Source organism: Tenrec ecaudatus, chromosome 12 (genome assembly GCF_050624435.1).
Source record: "Tenrec ecaudatus isolate mTenEca1 chromosome 12, mTenEca1.hap1, whole genome shotgun sequence".
NCBI lineage: Eukaryota > Metazoa > Chordata > Mammalia > Afrosoricida > Tenrecidae > Tenrec > Tenrec ecaudatus.
Window position 1 is genome coordinate 138,386,591 of NC_134541.1, and position 20,781 is coordinate 138,407,371.

The window sequence follows — 20,781 nt, forward strand, 5'->3', positions numbered from 1 at the left end:
TCCCCTCCGCTCAGGCTGGGCTATTTTTGCTCCTTTCTTTCCTCTCACTCCACCCCCCAACCCCCGTCACCAGACTCCAGCTTCCAAAAGAGGGCAGCCTGGAAACCAGCGAAGGAGGCTCCTGGAAGGGCAACTTGAAACTGCCCTCAAGAGGCTGAACTTTCCCCCCCCCTCCCTAAAATGTACCCTGGAATTAAGACACCCCCATTACACTCCCCAAGCCTGTCGCTCCATGTTTTTCTCCTAAAAGCGGAGAAAAGAAAATGGAAATAGGTTCTAACTAGCTCTCTTTCCCGCCCCGCGCCCCCCACTCCAGGAAAGTTCCCTTAAAAATGGATTAAAAAAAAAAAACCCAGAGCAATGCGAAAACGCTGAGTCCGCAGCGCGGGGCGAAAGAGCGGGCTTCTCTTGTTTTAATTAAAAAGCACTCGCCGCAGCTCCTCTGCGAGGCAGGATCGGCCAGGCTTTCTGCCCCTCCAAGCGGCCTTTCTTAGGTATGTAACGTCCAGGCGGACAGGCCCTACCGGGCTGCGGACAGAGGGTGCGGGGTCCAGGGCTGCCCCTCTACAGGGCGCACTCTCCGCGGCCCCAGCCAGGTGGAGAGGTACAGCGGGCAGCTCCCGGCGGGCGACGGTACGCCTAAGGAATTTTGCTGAAAGAGCAAAATGTACAGTACAAAGTCGGGATGGGGGTGGGGGAGGATGGGGCTCCCCTCCCCCGATCCAGCCGCCACAGCCAGCCAAGCACTTTTTGGGTTTGGCTGCGGCTTCCTCTAAGCTCAACACTTCTTTTCTCTTCCCGGTCTCGCCCTCCCTGGAGGGGGCGCGGCGGATGCAAGGCGAGAGAGGCCCCCAGCCAAGAGGTTTTCAATATTACACTTTAATAGGTTTCAGAGGCTGAAGTGTCACAATCGAGAGGGATTTAGTTCGTGCTCAACCGAGCTAATCCTTTTTTTTTTTTGGCTGATTTTTTTTGGGGTAGGCGGGGAGGCCACGCAGAGGGGCTTTGGAGAGGGGCGCGCGCAAGGCCCAAAACGCAGCAACCAAGCGAAGAAGGGGGGCGCGCCCCATTCCCCATTTCTATAGGCACCCCTTTGAGACGATTCGAGACTCACCCGCTGCCCGCCGCCGCGGCCTCCAAAATATTAATCAGTGACCATCTGACACCGCGGTTCACCGAGGGCCCACAGGCCGGGGCTAGGAAAACGGCCTTCTCGCCTGCCCAGCCCACCCGACCGCACCGCTGGGGGGAGGGAATGAATCGTCGCTTTGTTTAAAAAGGAAAAGAAAAAAAACAAGGAGGAGGGAAAATGCAAGAAGCCCGGTTTGTTTTGGCGTCTCTACGGCCCGTTCTGGAAGGCGCGCCACTGGGGAAGTGGGGGGCCGGGACGCGGGGTGCGGCCTGTCGGGCCCCAAGCCCTTCCCGGCTCGCTCGACTTGTCACCTCCTCCTGCGAGCAGGAAGCTGACAGGCGGCCCATTAAACTGCGCCTTGCAAAGCCCTAGATTGCAGCGACAACCATCTTCCTCTATTTTGATCACTCAGCCCAGACGCTGGGGCAGGGAGGGAGGGCGGGGGAGGAGAGCGAGGGGGGCTACCCACCTCCCTTGAGCTGGTGGAGGGGGGAGGGCTGCCTAGAAACAGCCCGAAAAAATTCTCACCACCAGTTTGGATCATTCAGGCCCGCCTCGGGGCGCCTGGAAACCGCCGGAGCCCCCCCAGTCCGTAATTGGTTTTATAGGGATGGCCGAGGGCCAAGGTGTTTACATGCGCGAGATTGGCGGCGCATGCGGCCAATGGGCGGGCGGCCGGGCCGCGGGCGGGAGGGGCGGGCACCCGGGAACAATGCGTGTTTCTTCGCTGGGAGTGCGCCCCTCCCCCGCCGTTTCCCCCCCCCCCCCCCCCGCTCTTTTTTTTTTTTTTTTTTAGATCCAGCGAGAGGAACTTGAAAGGGGGGTTGTGTAATGTACCTTTTCCAATCCCGGGCTGTATATGGAGATTTGGGATTCTTTAAACCGGCGCTACCTGGATTTTATTAAAAAGCAGGAGGAAAGCTGGCTTTTCCGGGGGCTGCGGGAGCCCGGCGGCGGGAGGGCGGAGGAGTTGGCGCGCCGAGCGCACGGCCCCGGGAGCGGTTTTCTACCAAAAAAAGGAAAGGCGGGCAAAAAGTGTGAGGCGACCGCGGGTCACGCAGGGGAACGGCGGCCCCGGGATGGTGCACATCACGGGCGCCTAACAGCGCCGGGAGCCGGGGCAGCCGCCGGAGCCGGAGCCCGAGCCCAGAGCCCAAAGCCCCGCCGCGCCAGGTACGCTGTCCATTGCCCGTCCGTACGATCTTCTCCAAACTTCTCCAGTCTGCCCCCCATGCTCTCGGGCTGCGCTGGGGTTCCCCCGGGAGCGGAGGCTGGGGCCGGGGCTGGCGCCCCTGAGAGGGGTGAGGGTTAGCCCCGGACGCCCATCAAGCCGTCAGCCTTGTGCAGCCCTCACCGCCCGGCCGGAGGGGCCTCGCTTCCCCCTTGGTTCCCTGCAGGCGGCCGGGGAGCTGGATGCGCGGAGACGGTTGCGATTCCAGGCTGGTTTTAATTAGAAGCCGGAATTCAGCCATTTTAGCTGCATTTAAAGGGGGAAGAAAAGTCGGCTGAAGGAATCGCAGCCCCCCCACCCCAAATGGCTGGAGCAGCGCCTTTGCCCCAGCAAAGGTGTTTGGGGGCTGCATCTCTCGACTCTCCAGGGCGCTGGATTGCTTTAGAAATAAATAGATCCGAGGGCAGTCTTGTAAGAATCACTGGGAGCTGCTCGCCTCTCCTTGAGACATTGGATCCTCAGATGTGGCGGTCTAAGATTTTTACAAAGTAAATGCGGGTCTGGTAACCGGAGCCTGCGGGCCTAGAGCGAACGGGGGTGGGGTGGGGGGAGACGTTTGTAACCCAAACCAGGTTAAGATAAGTGCCCTTAGCAAAGTTGGGGTGGGAGGCTGGAGAAGGGGGCGGGCGGGTCTGGCCGGTGGTGGATTTGCGGCCAAGGGGTCTGTAGCCTGGTGGGAGGGCGGGAGTGGGGGTGGGGGCACACAGGGCGGACACCCGTAGAGGGGTGGGCACCGGCGGCGGCAGCCTGGGCCTTCCCGGTGCTTTTGGCCAGGTCTCCGCCAGCCGCGGCGGCGTTGGCAGCGCTTGGGCCTCCCGGGATCCAAGGGCGCTGAGCTGCTGCTGGCTGCCGGCGTCCCCCCCTGCAGACCGGGAGCGAGGGAAGGGCTGGCTCTCAGAGTCCCCCACCCCCAGTGGGCAAACGACAAATCTTTTAAACAAACACCTTTAAATTGGAACGACGGGGGGATCTATCAGTCGTTGGGGGAGGCGCTCCTAGACCAGCCCGCGCGCTGTGGAGGTGTTTCTTTGTAGATTATTTGCTGGTCGGGTGGTGGGGGAAGAAGCTAGGGTAGGAGCCAGACTCTTGAGCCCCTTCATTCCTCTTGGACGTCCCCTAGCCCCCCACGCCAGGCCACGTCCTCGGGCCAAGGGATCCCCTAGGCAGGGCATTGGAAAATGAAACCAACGCTTGTTTTTGAAGGAATTTTTTCCAGTCATCCGGCGAGAACTGCCACGTTTCGCTACCGGGACTCGGGCTCTGCGCCTTGCTGGGACTGGGGGTGGGGTGTGGAGGGAGGCGAAGAGCCACTTTAAAAATAATAGTGAACCTTGCCTTGCACTTTCTCTTCTGAAAAGCCCCTCTAAAGGCCCCTTCGGCGGTTCCGGGCGAGTGGAGAAGGGAAACCCGCAGGCTAGGGCGAAAAGCAGGTTAAATATTAAACTTTCCGGATCAGATAGTGGATGTTGTGTTGGAGAGAGACCGCGCTTCCCGCTCTCATAAAGACTTCGGTTTTAAAGCCTGGGGCGTGTGACGCCGAGGAAGCAAACACATTTGGAGGGTTGAATTTGCACTCCGCGGGCGCGGCGCGCGCACGGGCCTTCCCAGTTTAAGGACCGGCCCAGGAAACCTGGTCCGCGCCTGGCCCCGGGAGCCCGAGCCGCCGGAGGAAGGAGATTGGAGTCTTGAGCGTTTTTGGCAAATGGGAGCCTTTTGATTTCGTTTCTGACCATCGCGATGGCACTCCAGGCACCATTCCGCCTGGATACTTTCTGAAACTTGTTTTTCATTTTTTTTTAATCTCCTTTTTTCTTTTATCCTCTCCGATTGTTCCTGCCGCCTCCTCCTCTCCCCGACAAGACGCCGCAACCTGCGCCGCACCGCCCTGCTCTGCCCGGCTGCCCGGACGGGTCCCTCCGGCTGCGGTCTGTGCGCCCGGGGCCGCCGCTGCAACCGAGCGAGCGCGCACGCCGCTGGCCTCCGCTGCCATGCCCGCCGCGGAGCCCCCGCCACCCGAGGACTCTGGGACTCAGCCAAGGCCTAACTTTTAGGTCCCACTGAGCGCGGCCCGTGGGCCGGGGTGGCGGGCTGGCCGCGGCACTCGCGCGGAGGATGGATGGCCGAGACTTCGGGCCCCCGCGGTCCGTGCACGGCCCCCCGCCGCCGCTGCTGTCCGGCCTGGGCATGGAAAGCCACCGCGTGGGCGCGGCTACTGCCGGACGCCTGCCGGCCTCCGGCCTGCCCGGCCCACTGCCGCCCGGGAAGTACATGGCGGGCCTCAACCTCCACCCGCACCCTGGTAAGTGCCGGGAGCCTGGGCCAGGGAACCGGCCCAGGGAGGGGGGGCCCGGGTGGGCTCGGCTCCCTCTTCCTCCGAGGCCCAGGGAGGTGCGGGCAGGCTCCATGCCTGGGGCCCAGAGACACCCAGCCCGTGTCGGGAAAGGTGCACGGCTCGATCGGCCTCCTTCGGCGCTCCCGGCTCGCTCAGGCTCACTCCCTTGCCGAAAGCCGTCCGCCGAAAACCTGAGCCACCACCCGAGCCACCACCGGGGTCACAGCGGCGTGAGCCTGCGCTGGGGTTTTCAGAAAATCTGGCCGAGAAAAGAACAAACCAACCCGACTCCCCGAGAGACTATGGCTCCCCGCGGTCCAATCTTTTTCTTGGCAAACGACCTGCCTGGCGCTGGTGGGCCCAGGGGTCCGTTCGCAGTTCCCGTATCTGTGCCTTGCTCCACTTTGCGTGAGGGTCTTCAGCTCATCTGGTGCTCCGTGGGGTGCGGGATGACTCTGACCCCAGCCCAGGGACCCTGGTCTTCAGTGGCCGGGGGGCAACGACCATGTCCCTGCAATTCCCAGCTCCAGCTGGCAGGCGGGTGCTGCCACCACCCTGCTCCACCAGGAAGGGAGCCTCGCGGATCGGGCCAGGGCCAGGTTCCGTGGCCTAGGGAAGCCTGGGTAGAGACTGGGGGCCGAGAAGGGAGCGCGCCTAATGGCGCCATTTCCCGAGAGGGTAGCCCCAAAGGGAGGGTGACACTTATCCTGCCTGGCCTAGGCAGGATTGGGAAGGGGGGGCCCCAGAGGCCACCCCTCGAGTCCGGCTTCTGTGCCAGCTGTCCCAGGCATTAGCTTAAAAAAAGCTCGCTGCTTCCCTCCAAACAAGGCTTTAGGACCCTTGCCACTTCTTGGGGAGTCCTGGGTGCTTTCCTTGGGCCTTTGGTCCAGGAGGTGCTGTCCCCCAGCCCAGAGGAGCCCACTGGCCCAGCCCCACACGGACACCACGGCACTTTCTTTGATTTTCCTCCTGGAACTTTTAGGGAACCGGGTCAGGTCGGGGAGAGACAAAGGGCCTTTGTGCGGGCGGGGGAGGGGCACAGAGATCCCCATTGGTGGGGGGTGGGGTGGGGGGCGGGAGGGGGAGAGAGGGGGGCCCTGGACGCCTGAGTGTGTGCCTGAGCAGAGGGTCACATTCTGCCTTGGACTGAGGAGGGTTTTCTCCGGAGCGAGCTTTGCCGGCAAAGGAAGGCCCTTGGGGATCTTGGTGGTGGCCCAGGGTACAAAGGGTGTACCCTTGTGCAGACCCTTAGGTCACAATCAATTCTCTGGGCTATTTTGGGCTCTTCCGGCCAGTCTGCATGCAGTGGCTGGTTGGGTCGGTCGTGGTGGTGGCCAACCTGTGCTGCTTGGAAGTGGACTCTCTGGGCCTCACTGGCTGGCAGACCCTTGGTCTACCTTCTATGGCTCCTCTGTTCACAGCTGGCTTCAGCCTCATAGGAACCAAGGACCAGCATAAGAGGGAATGAAAGATGGCCCCTCCCCCAGTCATGGGGGACCCTTGGTGGGCACGCGCCAGGCCAGGCGCTATGCTCAGGCCACTATGGATTGCTTTGCGAGGGGTCGTCCCCCATTTTGGGGAAACCAAGGCTCAGGACGGCAGCAGATTGGCCAGGGGACAGGCAGGACCAGGAGCTGAGCAGGAGGCAGCTGCCTGCCAAGGTCTGGCCGAGTGCCTCTCGGCCTCGGGCTGTGCACTGGGAGTAACAGCCTGACTTCTGCGTGCTCAGGGGCTGAGGTCATGGAGGAAGTGGCAGGCGCGAGACCTGGCAAGTACTGTCTAGGAGGAAGGGCAGTCTGAGGAGAGGAGGGGACGCCAGACCTCGGACCCCAGGCCAACGCCCTGGTGCAGAGGTCGCCGTTAATCCCTTTAGAGGCCTGAGGCTCACAGCCTTGATTGCATGGGGCGGGACCCAGATTAGAAAGTCCCCAGCCTGGTGCCCTCCCCCAACCCCTCTTATTTGCAGGGTGCAGGTGCTAAAATTTCCTTTAGGATGCACCACCCCCCTCCTCCCTGGCTATCAGCACCTCAGGTCCTGCCCTATCTTTATTTGTTGGGAAGCCCAGAGGTTGAGTGATTTGCTGTGGTCACACAGCAAGGACTCCTTCCTGCCCTCTGCTAGGGACCCGCCTACATGCTACTAGGAGAGCTCCCGTGGAGAGGACCCCGATTGGGGTCAGAGGTGTAGTACTGAGCAAAGGATTGGCTGTGGGCCATGGAGTTGGTGGTTGACTCAGAGTGATTTGGGCCCCCCCTTTTTTTCTGGCAGAAGAGGAGGTGAAATTTCCATGCGGCTGTGGATTAAAATACAATTGGCAGGGGTACAGAAGGACTTTCCCCCCAACCTTGTGTGTGGGTGTCGGGTAAGGGGTTCACAACCTGGAGGCGGACAGGCCGCTGCTAAGCACCTGGCTGGCCTGCCACCTCGTTGGGCATGGGCGGGCTGGCCAGAATCCTGATTGCGCTGCAGTGGACTATAGTGGGATTTCGGTGTTTGCTGGCACGCTGACTGGCCGCTGCCCTGCCCTTGCTCAGCGGGCTAGCCGCAGAGGATACCAGGCTTCTGGAAGGAGCTGGCCTCGTTCCCCTGCTGCTGCCCCGTTCTCTGGACAGGCCAGGGGACAGTAGAGGGCCAATCTGATCCATCTGTGGAATCCGACCCATCAGCCTGCTGAGATTGATTTAAACAGATTAATCAGTGGAACCTTGGGGTGGAATGATGGGATTTCAGAGATAAGGGGGATTTTCAGGCTGTGTCCTTCCATGGTCAGAGGCAGCAGGGAGGCCAAGGGAAGGTTCTGGAATCTGGAAGGGGCCTCTTGGCCTCCCCCTCCCCCTTCCCTTTGGTTTCCCCACTGGACAACTGCTTTCTTCTTTCCTCAAGGGGGTTCATTGACTCAGCCAGGAATTTCCCAAGTCCCTTTTGTGGGCGGGGCACTTCCAGGTACCTGAGAACCTAGCAGTGAACCAGAAGCTATCCCCACCAACCCTCCTGTGTGCCCAGTTAGAATGACTCCTGTTAGCACTGGCCTCAGAGGATAAGAGCTCCAGGAGCCCCTGGTGGGTTTGAACTGGCAGCTGCTGGATGAGCAGCCCCTCCCAGTGAAGCACAAAAACAAAGGGCCTTGCCCTTGCCTGTGTTCTCAGGAGCTGGGCAATCAACCCCCAAGTGAGAGCGGAAACCTTTCTTTGCACAGAGCTACAGGTTGGGGCCCTACACAGTGTTTCTGCCCAGGGTGATGGGGGCCTGTGGCACCCCGCTGGCATTAAGGGGGGGTGTCTAAGGAGCAGACATTTTCCTTGAAAAAGCAGAGACGTGCCAGCTGGGAGAGTGGCCTGTATGAGGCTAACAGGATGAGAGGAGATTTGGGGGGGGTGCCACACCCCGCCTCCCCCTCAGTAATGAGAACTTGGGATTTTAAACAAGGGAAGGAGGTGGGATGGATATCACCAGGCCTATCAGACAAAGGCAGGCGGAGGAAAGGTCTCCGATTAAAAGCCATCAAAGCGATGCGGGGGGCCTGAAGGCATTGGCTGGCCCAAGAGTGGACAGGGATCTAGAGGGCCATCACGAGGGTGCTTGGCAAAATCAGCAGACGGGCTGCAGATTGCTGGTGGCATTGTGTGCCCAAGTGGTCCGTCCAGCGTCGGCATTGCTGTGGTTCTAGCAAAGCCTGCCCCTCTTCTTCAGAAATAAGCAGGGGGCACGGTGGAGAACGGAGCAATGGTTCAAGTGCGAGGAAAAAATGCGTGCCCTATGCAGCAGTCAGGCCTCCCTCCTGTGCCCTGGGTTATGCGAAGGGCTAGGACGTCATGCTACCTGCATGCTGCGGAACAGCTTAGTAGGGGTGGGGTGGGGTGGGGTGGGTGTTTTACGATCCAGCTCAGGACATCCTTAGGTCTGTAAGTTGGCGTTGTGTGTGAGTCGGAACCCTGAGGGATGGCTGCTTGTGGTCTCTTCCCCTCAGTGAGATGTTTCCATAGATGGTGTGCCTCTCTGTGCACAAGAAGGAGGCCTGGTGGTGTAGTGGTTACACCCGGGGTTGCTGACGGCAAAGTTAGCAGTTCGATCACAGTCTCGGAAGCTCCCAGCTGCAATTTGACCCTGCCCTACCAGGTTGCTCTGACTCAGCGTCATTCCCCCTTACTGGGTGGCCCCTGCCCACAGTCCCCCATCAGGAGGCAGGCTCAAAGGGCCTTGGGGTTGCAATCTTGCTTCCTGGGTGTGCGGTGCCTGTTCAAGCCTTGACTTCCTCATCTGAAAAGCGTCCTGAATGAACTGTCTGTTGATGAAACTGAAATGAACGAGGGCAAGTTGCCGGGCTAGGCCAGGTAGCCACTTTGGCGAAGTCTATGTTGTTGGGGGCCCTTGAGTGGATCTGGGCCCAAAGCATTGCTCCCCTGCACTGGGGTAGGGGTGGGTAACAGAGTAGAAGGGCCCCACACGGCTTTCTCACCCATGATTTTTAAACCGAGCATTTCTCCTGTAAATTTGGGTGAAAGTTTATGGAGCAATAGTTCACGCACGGTTTTTGGTCTTGTGACGCTGATTTCAGTCTTCGCCAGGGAAGGCCATTTCCTCTCTGTCCCCCCCCTCCCTCTCCTGCCCCTCCTCTTCCCCTTCTGAGCTTGATCCCCAGCACAAGCTGCCACACTCCCTCCCTCAGCATCAGGTTTGCCGGCTCCAGAGAAGCCCCATGTGTTAGGACAGCCAACTTGTCAGCCAGCCAGGGGCTTCTCAGTGTGTCACCAGGGATCCTGGTAGAGGATCCCTGCCTATGACTCACGGTCTCTCACTTTCGCCCAGACCTCTCCGAGGCCGCCTGGACTTGGGCGGTGAACCCCGAGGAGGGCTCTCGCTTTCTCCTCTCTCGGAGGCTCCAGCCCCAAAGCCTCACTTCCATCTTTTCCTCGCTGTGCTGTGAAATGCTTCCACCCCCAGGCTTGTGTGTATTGGACAAGACAGCCATGTAACCAACCGGCCAGAGACCAGACCATTTCCAGAGCCTGGGAGGCTCCCTCCCCTCGCACTCTGGAAAGACAGCATTGGCATTTTTGTTACCTTACAGTCTGCACTAGTTTCTTTCAGGAGATGCAGCTTCCGGTGTGGAGAACGAATTTGTCAGTTGTCAATGCTACATAGTATTAAACTGTATCAATATTGCACGCCTCTTCAAGGCTGTTGGAGCATAGACTCCCAAACTTAATCGGTTTGTGAACAGCCCCCACCCTCCCGACCCCTGCACTTTTAAGGGGGAAAAAATTACTCTATGTCCCCTGGCAATGAAAAACTTTTGTATTATCACCCTGTAGCCCAGGATAAAGTGGAGGTATCTGTTTTGGGTGCCAGCTCCCCTGTCATTCCGGTGTCTCCCAGACCCACTTTGGGAAACACTGGCCTAGCTGGTTCCCAGCTTCTGCTATGTACGCTGTTGGTGTACAGACGTGCGCTACATATTTCTCTGGACATCTGCCCACTGAGCGGAGCCTTGGTGGCATAGTGGTTTTGCCTTGGGCAGTGATCTGCAAGGTCAGCAGTTCCAAACCACCAGCTGCTCCTTGGGGTAAACGAGGTTTTCTACTCCTGTTACATTCCTGGAAACCCACAGGGGCAGGTCTCCCTGTCTCACACAGTAGCACACGGTAGTGATGAGCTGGCATCGACTCAATGGCATGGAGTTTGTTTTTTGGTCTACCTACCTAGGCGTGGGATTGAGAGGGCACGGAAGGATGAGGAGAGCGAGCCAGAGATCCTCCGAATACCCAGTGCGAGGGAAGGAAAGAAAAAGAGAAGGGGGAGACGATAGATAGCAAATTTTCCTGATGGCACTTGACTCAGTTGTGAACTTGCAAATGATGAGAAAATGGGTGTCAACAAAATGGCATTTTACGTGTTCTGGGAGGATGGAGGAAGTAGATGTGGGAAGGGTGTGATGTGTGGGGGTGTTCACAAGGTCTGGGGATATAGCCAGTTTTCCAAAGTAGTAGGACCAGTTTTCATTCCCAGAAGCCGGTGCAGGAGTTCCAGTTGATCCCTGTGTTTGCTTAACACCTGATGCCATCAGTTTCTTTAAATTGTCTCCACAACATGGGAGGGAAAAGAAACACAGGACAGCAGTCCCCTTTCTATCCAGACCCCCCACCCCATATGCCACTTTGAACGAGAGGCCCTAACTGTCCTTCTTTTACAACTATTTTTTTTTCATTTTGAGACTCCTTTTTTGACTTTGAAGCAATAGTTAGTAAGTACTTCCAGAACAAGCAAACTCCAAAGGAGCCCTTTACGTAGAATAAATTGCGCATGTATGGGATTCTGTGGGATTCTGTGGGATGGAGCAGAACTACCCAGTAGGGTTCCCGAGGCAGATCTCCACGCCTATCTCTGGGGCAGCTGGGGGTTCAAACAGCCTACCTCTGGCTGCTAAGCGCTAATGTTTATTGTGACATTATTCCACCCCATCTCTACTTCCTCCATCCTCCCAGGGTACCTGAAGGACAGATTTGCTTAAACCAGCTTTCCTTATCATTATGGGTGGGTAAATATTGATGACCCAGGTCAAGTGATGTAATAAAACTCATTTCTTTTGTATTTCCTGGAGTTATTAATCGCCTTGTTTTTCTCCTCCATTGACTGGAGTTTATTTTTAGAAATGCTGGTTATATTTCCCGGTTTCCCAAACCCATTTTTCATCACCTCAAACCCATTTTTTAAAAAACATTTTATTAGGGGCTCATACAACTCTTATCACAATCCATACATATACATACATCAATTGTATAAAGCACATCTGTACCTTTTTTGCCCTAATCATTTTCTTTTTTTTTTAAGACTTTCCAATTTTATTTATTTATTTGCATTTTATTAGGGGCTCATACAACTCTTCTCACAATCCATACATATACATACATCAGTTGTATAAAGCACATCAGTACATTCCCTGCCCCAATCACTCTCAAAGCATTTGCTCTCCACTTAAGCCCCTTGCATCAGGTCCTCTTTTTTTTCCCCTCCCTCCCCTTTCCCCGCTCCCTCATGTGCCCTTGGTAATTTATACATCGATATTTTGTCATACCTTGCCCTATCCGGAGTCTCCCTTCCCCACTTCTCTGCTGTCCCTCTCCCAGGGAAGAGGTCACATGTGGATCCTTGTAATCAGTTCCCCCTTTCCAACCCACTCACCCTCCACTCTCCCAGCATCGTCCCTCACACCCTTGGTCCTGAAGGTATCCTCCACCCTGGATTCTCTGTACCTCCAGCCCTCATATGTACCAGTGTACAACCTCTGCCCTATCCAGCCCTGCAAGGTAGAATTCGGATCATGGTAGTTGGGGGGAGGAAGCATCCAGAATCTGGGGGAAAGCTTTGCTCTTCATCGGCACTACCTCGCACCCTGACTGACCCATCTCCTCTCCTAAACCCCTCTATGAGGGGATCTCCAGTGGTCGACACTTGGGCCTCGGGTCTCCACTCTGCACTCCCCCCTTCATTCACTATGGTGTATATATATATATTCTTTTTTTCTTTTGCATGATGCCTTATACCTGGTCCCTTTGGCACCTCGTGATCGCACCGGCTGGTGTGCTTCTTCCACGTGGGCTTTATTGCTTCTGAGCTGGATGGCCACTTGTTCGCCTTCAAGCCTTTAAGACCCCAGACACTATCTCTTTCGATAGCCGGGCACCATCAGCTTTCTTCACCACATTTACTTATTCACCCACTCAAACCCATTTTTTCATTGGAGCAACCCCTTTCTGTTTTTTAAAAAAAAATTTTCCTTTAAAAATCATTTTATTGGGGGCTCGTACAACTCTTATCACAATCCATCCATCCATCCATTCTGTCAAGCATATTTGTGCATTTATTGCCATCATCATTTTCAAAACATTTTCTTTTTACTTGAGCCCTTGGTATCAGCTCATTCTCCCTTCCCCCTCCCCCACCCCCACCTTCCTTCCCTCATGAACCCTTGATAATTTATAAATTAATATTGTTTCATGTCTTACACTGACCAATGTCTCCCTTCACCCACTTTTCTTTTGTCCGTGCCCCTGGGAGGGGGTAATATGTAGATCATTGTGATTGGTTCCCCTTTTTGTCCCCTACATTCCCCTTACCCTCCTGGTATTGTTACTCTCAATATTGGTTCTGAGGAGTTTATCTGTCCTGGATTCCCTGTGTTTCCAGCTCTTATCTGTACCTGTGTATATCCTCTGGTCCAGCCAGATTTGTAAGGTAGAATTGGGGTCATGATAGTTGGGGGGAAGAAGTATTAAAGTGTGGGGGTCTCATCCAGCGAGACCCTCACGTAGTGACCCAGAGGTGCGACGAACCTGGATGGAAGAAAGACACAGAGACGTGGAGCAAGACAAAACGCTGATCAAGCTCATTTATTTCATCAAAACTCCGGGTATATGTTTACATTAAAGAGGAACTGGGAGGTGTATAATCTAATGAGGCATACTGCATAACATCCAATACAATATGTGTATTATAATGAAGCATAATAACGTTAGCCAATTAGCTGCAGGTAAAAGGCGCGCGATAGTTCTCAAAGACGTCCGCATGCAAATTAAGGTTTATTACATGCATTACCAAGTTTGCTACGCTCCTAATATGGTATGTCTGCAGTCCAATGGGTGCTCGGTATTTTAACCAATGGCAACAAGGTCAGTTATCGCAACTGCCTGTGCTACAGAGTACATAGCTTGGAATGTGGGGGCGGAGTTGGGCAGGAAACAAAGCTTTGCTGTTAGGAAGCAGCCAAGTTTCGGCTACGTGGCTGAGGCCAGGGTCTTAATGGTTATCGGCTCCCAACATTAAATAAATAGGGGAAAGTTGTATGTTTCATCCATGCTATACTGCACCCTTAACTGGTTCATCTCCTCCCCATCACTCTTCTGTAAGGGAATGTCCAATTGCCTACATATAGGCTTTTGGTCTTCACTCTGCACTCCCCCTCATTCACAACGATATGATTTTTTATTCTGGGTCTTTGATGCCTGATACCTATCGACACCTCATGATCACATAGGCTGGTATGCTTCTTGCAGGTAGGCTTTGTTGCTTCTCAGCTAAATGGCTGCTTTTTTATCTTCTAGCCTTTAAGACCCCAGAAGTTATATCTTTTGATAGCAGGGCACCATCAGCTTTCTTCACCACATTTGCTTTGTCTTCAGTGATTGTCTTGGGAATTGTCTTGGGAATTGTCATGGAATGCCAGTTTAATAGAACAAAGTGTTCTTGAATTGAGGGAGTACTTGAGTAGAGGCCCAATGTCCATCTGCTACCTTAATACTAAACCTATAAATATATGTACTTAGCTTTATTTCTCCATCATCATATATAAATGTATTTACAAATGTACATGCCTATGTTTAGACCTCTATAAATGCCCTTTACCTCTAGGCTCTTTCCTCTATTTCCTTTTACTTTCATCTTGTCCCACTATCACGTTCAGCCTTAATTTCCTCTCAGTTACATTGCTCTTGATCAAGCCCCACCCGGCATCCTATGCCCTCCTTGCCATCAATTTTAGATCACTTGTTGTTCCCTTGTCTCTGGGTTTGTTGACACTCCCTTCCTTTCCTCTTTCTCTCCCTTTACCCCTTTCCTGTGTTCCCCAGAACCATTGGTCCCATTGTTTTCTCCTTCAGATTGTTTATCCCGCCTATCTTATCTAGCTAGACATGCAGAGACAATAATATGCACAAAAACATGACAGAGCAAAACAAAGCAACAAATGAAAACAACAAAACCAAGGACAAAAAAAAAGAAAAGCCTATAATTAGTTCAAGGTCTGTTTATTGACCTTTAGGTGTTTTCTGGTTGAGTCTGATGGGGTGCCACACCTTGGCCCCACAGTCTATTTTTGGTGTTCCCCTGGACTTCATTGTGCCCCTTGCCGTTCTGTTGCCATGCTCTTAGTACCTCGCCTTGGTGTGGTGGGGTCAGATCAGGCATGATTCCTGTACTGTGCCTCCAGCGTTGTCCCCCGTAGCGCTATGGGTCAGTGAGGGACATTGTGTCTCGTGGTGGGGCCGGCTCTATGGTCCTCTCTGTGCATTGGCTGCTCTGAGCAGGAGTATCGTCCTCTGGGTTTAGTAGGCCAGGATGTGCTCCACTCTCTCTCCCTCCCCGTTCGTTTGCTCCTGTATGCTTTGATTAGACATGTCCCTCTCCTTGAGCTATAGCTTCAAGTGCTGTCCTCTGCAGTGAATTCTTTTGGGGGGGTGGGGGCTTTCTGTTCTTAGAGATGATTTCCGTTTTGGAATTTTCCATCTCCTTGGCTGTCTTGCCTGTGCTTGGGCCTGTGGTAGAAAGGAATCCTTGAAATTTCCTTTGCCTCGCCACTGGGTGGGTCCCTTCTTTTCCTGGTCTCATGCCTTCCTTTCCCTACGTTGCTTCCTTGTTTTAATGGACGACAGTCTGCAGAAGCTTTATGTGAAAGGACTCATGAAAAATTATTTTTAACATTTTCTTAAGTAATTTGTCTTTTGAGATCTTTACCCTCTGCCATTGAGCTGAGTCTGACAATGGTTCTCAACCTTCTTAATGCCTCGACCCTTTAATACAGTTCCTCATGTTGGGGTGACCCCCCAGTCAAAATTATGTTCATTGCTACTTCATCACTGTGATTTTGCTACTGATATGAATTAGGCGACGCCTGTGAAAGGGTTGTTCGACCCCCAAAGTGGTTGCCACCCACAGGTTGAGAACTGCTGCTATAAGATAGAACTGGCCTATAAGTATTTCCAAGACTGTCAGTCTGTATGGGAGAAGCTGGTGGGTTTGAACCTTGAACCTTGTAGTAGTTTTCATGCCCCACTGCAATTGCTTAACATCTTGTAGAAAACAAAACAACCCGAGCCCATTCAGTGACTCTAAAGGACAGAGCTGAACGGCACCTGTGGGTTTCCAAGGCTGTAAATCTTTATGAGAGTAGAATGCTTCATCATTAATCCAACACAACCAGGGCTGCTGATAGATCTTGTAGAACCACCTGGTAATGAAGAGCCTGGGCTCTGGTGTCTCTCTCTCTCTCTCTCTCTCTCTCTGATTTGAACCTGTGACTTAACCCCTGTGACTTGACTCATTGCTCTGCCTCTTGTTGCTAACTGAGAGGTTGGAGGTTCAAGGTCACCCAAAACACCTTGGAAGAAAGACTTGACATCTGCTTATGGAAAAACCAGCCACTGCAACCACCTGGGGCCCAGTCTGCTGGACACACCCCATCTGTGTGAGTTGCAGTTGGCTCAACGATGATGTATTTCTTCCCCTAAATGGTTGTAGAAAGACTAATTGCATTTATGTACATAAGTGCCCAGAAAGTTGCCTGACGGAGCAAGCTGAGTACTTATTAATTACTGTTGTTATCCTTTTAATCACTAATATTCCGAGTGCTTTTGCTTGTGACCCACTAGGGACTCCACAGGCCCTCAGAAGCATACATGCCTAAGTCTGAATTTCTTTTGAATGACCATTCTTCTTAAAGACCTAGTGCCGTAGTGATTCTGTGTCTTTGGGCTGCTGACTGCAAGGTTCGAAGTTCTATACCATCAGCAGCTCTGCAGGAGAAAAACGAGGCTCCTTGCTCCCAGAAAGAGCCCACAGAGGCAGGTGTACCCTGCCCGTAGGGTCGCTCTGAGTCGGAACGGACTCCACGGCTGGGGGTTGAGTTGCTTGAGCTTGTTAAGGAGCCCTGGTGGGGCTTGGCAGTGAGCTGGAGTTCGGGAGTTCCAGTCTCCCCAGAGGTTCCCCCGCAGAAAGACCTGGTGGTCCACTCTCAGAAAGATGGCCACCTCGGAGTTCTGTTCTGTCCCGTGGAGTTGCTACGAGCCAGGACTGACCGGATGGCGCCGATAACATCCCTTTCTTATGGCTGCTTTGCCATTTTCCTTCCTTAGCTCTTTGGGTTCCCGTCTGTAGTACTCGGCATACTTGGCCATGGAGTCTCCGGGCGGGCTGATTGATGGCCCGTGCGGGAGCTCTGGTCAGGTAAACAGCAGGCTGCTAGCCACCAGCCAGGTGGGTTGACATCGAGAGAAAGATGAGGCCATCGGGTCTCGTGAATATTCGCACCCTCGGAAACCCTGGTAGTTGGAATTGACCCTGTTGTCACCGGTAGGTTAGTGCCGCCCGTTATCTTTCCTTTTCTCTTGAACGCTTTCTTCTGCTTTCCCGGAGATGACCTCTGGCTCTATCTCCTAACCCTGCTTGGGTTTTCAGCTTGGCTATCACCCTTTGGATTTCTAAGAGCCTCTTATCTGGATGCACCTCTTCTCTTTTTGTTTTCAGCCTTTTCTGGTTTTCAGAGGAGCCCTGGTGGCGTTCTGGTCACTCGGGCTGCTAAGTGCAAGACCAGCGGTTTGAAACCACTGAGGAAGAAGGATGGGGCTTTCTGCTCCCGAAAGAGCTGCAGTTGGGAAACCCATGGGACCATGGCACCCTGTGCCATCGGGTCACTTTGTGTCAGTGTTGACTTGACTTCAGTGAGTTCAGTTTGGTTCTGGTTTCAGGGGTGTGGCGGTCATCCAGGTGGTGGGTGGCTTCTCCCCCCCCCCCCGGAGTTTTCCTCGTTGATCAAATGTCTCCTCGGAGTCTCCTTGTTCTTCACGGCTTGTTTTCACCTCGGAGACTGCTGGGGTGCCTCTTTGTGTTGAAGGGGGGGAAAAACCAAAGAAATCTATTGCTTTCACATTGATCTGATCTGTGATGGTCTGCCACCTGGGTACGAGGTTGGAGAGGCTATGGAAGCCGATTGCCGGGCCTTTCCTCCTTGGGGCTCCTGGGCAGGTCAGAACAGCCCACCTTCCAGTTTAGCGGACAACGCATTTTTTTAATGGGCAACGCATGCCTGAGGGACCTTTCCTGTTAGGCCGGGGCACGGACTCAGGATTTCAGCTTCTGTTTGTTTCCTTTTGCAAAGACATGATTTTTGAAGACAGAGCTTGGAACCGGTGCTGAGAGCCGGCGGTATTTGTGTCTCAAACCTCTTCTTCCACACCAGGAGATTAAAATAATAGCAAATGAAATAGAAGAACCACAAAGAGAGAAGAAAAGAGGCTCTTAAAAAAAAAAAAGAAAAAGTCTGTGGCACTCAGTGTGAAAGGGTTGAGAGAATGCAGTGTGCCTCTGGCATGTCGCCTCCCATGGAGCCCTGGTGGTAGAGTGGGTATGCTTTGGGCTGCTGACCACAAGGTCAGCAGTTCAAAACCACCAGCCTCTCCGAGGGAGAAAGGTGAGGCTGTCTGTTCCTTCCCCTCAAGATTTGTAATCCTGAGAACCCCATATGGGGTTGCTGTGAGTTAGACTCAATTACATGGCAGTGGATTGGGGCACCATCTAGTTTTTCTGGTCACAGGGTAGTTGGCACCTGGGGTTCGTGTCGTCCATTAGCAATCAAGGCGAGTTGCTTCCTTGAGTGTCTGATGTTTGCTCCCAGTGGGGAGAGACCAGTAGCTTGCACCTTAGATGGCTGCTCATGCGCTGACATGCCCCCATGACCACTCCCCCGTTGTCTTTGTGCTGTTGGTTCTGACTCACAGAACGAAACATCACCCTGCCCTGGGCCAGCCTCACAATTGTTCTCATGTTCGAGCCCACTGCTGCAGCCGCTGTGTCCATCCATCTCGAGGGCCTTCCTCGCTTTCGCTGCCCTCTCTCTGCTTTACCACGCGCGATGTCCTTCTCTCCAGCACTGCTCTCTCCCGACCGCATGTCCAAAGTACGCCAGACAAAGTGTCTGCCCTCGCCTCTCAGAGCACTCTGGCCGTATTTCTTCCAAGATATGATTTCTTTGACTTTTTAGCTGTCCATGTACTTTCAGTATTCTTCTCCAGCACCCCAATAGTCTCTTCCAGTCGATCTCGACGCCCCTGAGACTGGCCCAAGCCCCCTGGCCCCAGTGACTTGGAATGGCTTTTTTTTTTGGTCCCCCTTGGTCAGCTCCAAGCCCAGGCTTCTCTTTTCCTCACTCCCCACCTGGCCAGCTTACACATTCCCCGACCATCATCGGGGTGCCGGCTTCCCAAACACCCCTTCCACGGCTCTCTCGTTTGTTTTCTCTCTAAGCCACCGTGCTGCCCTGCGTCCCTTGGACTTTGGACGTGTTGGGAGAGACCAGTCCCTGCAGAGGGACTTCATGCAAGGGAAGTGCAGCAGGGAGGAGGGAGACTGTCTAGGACAGTGGTTCTCAATCTTCCTCATGTGGTGACCCCAACCATAAAATTATTTTCGTTGCTACTTCAACACTGCTACTGTTATGAGTTATCAGGATATATTTTCATTGTTACAAATTGAACGTCATTAAAGCATAGTGGTGAATCATAAAAACAATAGTAGTTACAGATTTTTGAATATTTAGTTCTAATGACAAACCAATGAAATTTCGTCTTGAAGCATGGTGTAGCATGGGTAACAGTCTTCACGCCAGGTACTCGTATGTGGGCGTATCTGCATGTGGGCGGACCTGCCTGGAGACAGAGGAGCGGTGTCGCAGTTCCTAAGACCATGGGAAATAGGTGTTTTCCGATGGTCTTAGGTGACCCCTGTGAAAGCGTCGTTCCACCCCCAGGTTGCGAACAGCTGGTCTAGGAGAAGGATGGACACAGCCATGGTTTTGAGGGTGGCTCAGGGTCGGGCAGTCTTTTGTTCCGTTGTACTTACTGCCACTGTGGGCCAGAGCTGACATGACGGTACCTGCCCACAGCAGCAGTTGTGGGGTTCTGGCATCCATGCTCTGCACCATCTACTGCTTCCTGGTCCTCTTCCCGCCCCTTTTAGCCACCTCACCTGTGGTGGTGGTGGTGGTGGTGGTGGGTGGAGGTGCCCTACTTCCCTGAGGGGGAAGAGTCCAATCAGCTAGGGAATCCTCCTAATTGTTCTGAGGTTGAAGGTCTGGGGGCAGGGCTGGATGGAGAGGTTAGCATATCACTGGCCAGGTCCCGATCTTGATCTCTGGAGCACCTATGACTTGTGGGCTGGGCTCCAGGCCCAAACCAGAAGCTTCTGCCTCATTTTGGGGTGGGAACTGGAATCGATTGGCCCTTCAGTGGTGTGTGTGGGAGTAGTGGTGTCTGACCGGGAAAAGATCCGGGAGTTTTTCCTGGATGGGGAAGGGTGTTTGTTGGTATCTGGGGGATACTTCTAGAAGTGGGGTGGGAGGCAGGAGACTCAGGATATGGGAAGTCCCTCCATGCCTGAACCACTGGGGTGGGAGTGGGCCACCCCCAGGCCAGCCCCCAGGCTTGATTTCCAGATAACCCACCTTCCAGGGTGGGGCCTGAAGCCCTTTAATTTGAGTTAAGCGGAGGCGCTCAGACTCTGGTAAACCAAGGCCCTCACTGCCTGCTGCTTTGCTCCCCTATGAGGACTTGGGGTTGGCAGTGGCCACAGTTCCCATGGCTGAGCCACAGAGCCAGCGTTGGACAGGGTAAGTCAGCGTCAGCCTCCCTCCCCTCCTCGTCTGTCCCTTGGCCTCTTCCTCTGGGACAGCTGGGTGTGAGGAAGCCCAGGCCCAAATCCAGACCCCAGGCAAGCCTGGCTCCTCGTTTTCACTCAGGAGGACAAAAACCAGCACAGAGAGGGGAGGCAACTCGCCCTAGGTCACACAGCAGGGACTTGCGGGGAGCCCAGAGCAGAGCAAGGCCTGAGATCCCATGGAGACCCCTGGAAAACCAAGGGTAGAGGTGGGAGGTGGGTGCTCCTAGGATTCTCCCTCTTTCCTTCACTCCTTGGTATGCTGGTGCAGGTTTCGTACATTGTGTCCTCTCAACTCCTTGCTGTGTTGTTGCGGTTTTTGTACATTGTGTCCTTTCCACTCCTTGCTGTGTTGTTGCGGTTTTTGTACATTGTGTCCTTTCCACTCCTTGCTGTGCTGTTGCGGTTTTTGTACATTGTGTCCATGCGGGGGTCCAGGAGAGTGACTCAGAATGCTTGTGCTGCCTGGAAAGAGTGTTGCGCCTGGGAACCCCACAGGGCCATCTCTACTCTCAACTAACAGGGGTGCTCAAGTCAGAGTGGACTCTGTGACAGTGAAGTGTTTGTGTCTGTCTGTCTGTGAGATGGAGCCTGGGTGGCTTAGTGGG

At 54.2% G+C, this 20,781-nt stretch overlaps 1 protein-coding gene across 6 annotated transcripts in view; it reads left to right on the plus strand.

The window, feature by feature from the left end:
• Nucleotides 1-1,942: 1,942 nt before the first annotated feature.
• TNRC18 (trinucleotide repeat containing 18) overlaps nucleotides 1,943-20,781 on the plus strand; it is a 97,634-nt gene continuing 78,795 nt past the window's right edge. For 5 of the 6 annotated variants that reach the window (XM_075527570.1, XM_075527564.1, XM_075527567.1 and 2 more), the window contains exons 1-2: nucleotides 1,943-2,305; nucleotides 4,224-4,662. In XM_075527570.1, coding sequence (XP_075383685.1) covers nucleotides 4,476-4,662 — 187 coding nt within the window. In that variant the 5' untranslated portion in view covers nucleotides 1,943-2,305; nucleotides 4,224-4,475. Of the gene's footprint in view, nucleotides 2,306-3,143; nucleotides 3,384-4,223; nucleotides 4,663-20,781 lie in introns of those variants that run through there. The other variant, XM_075527565.1, reaches the window with a different exon arrangement.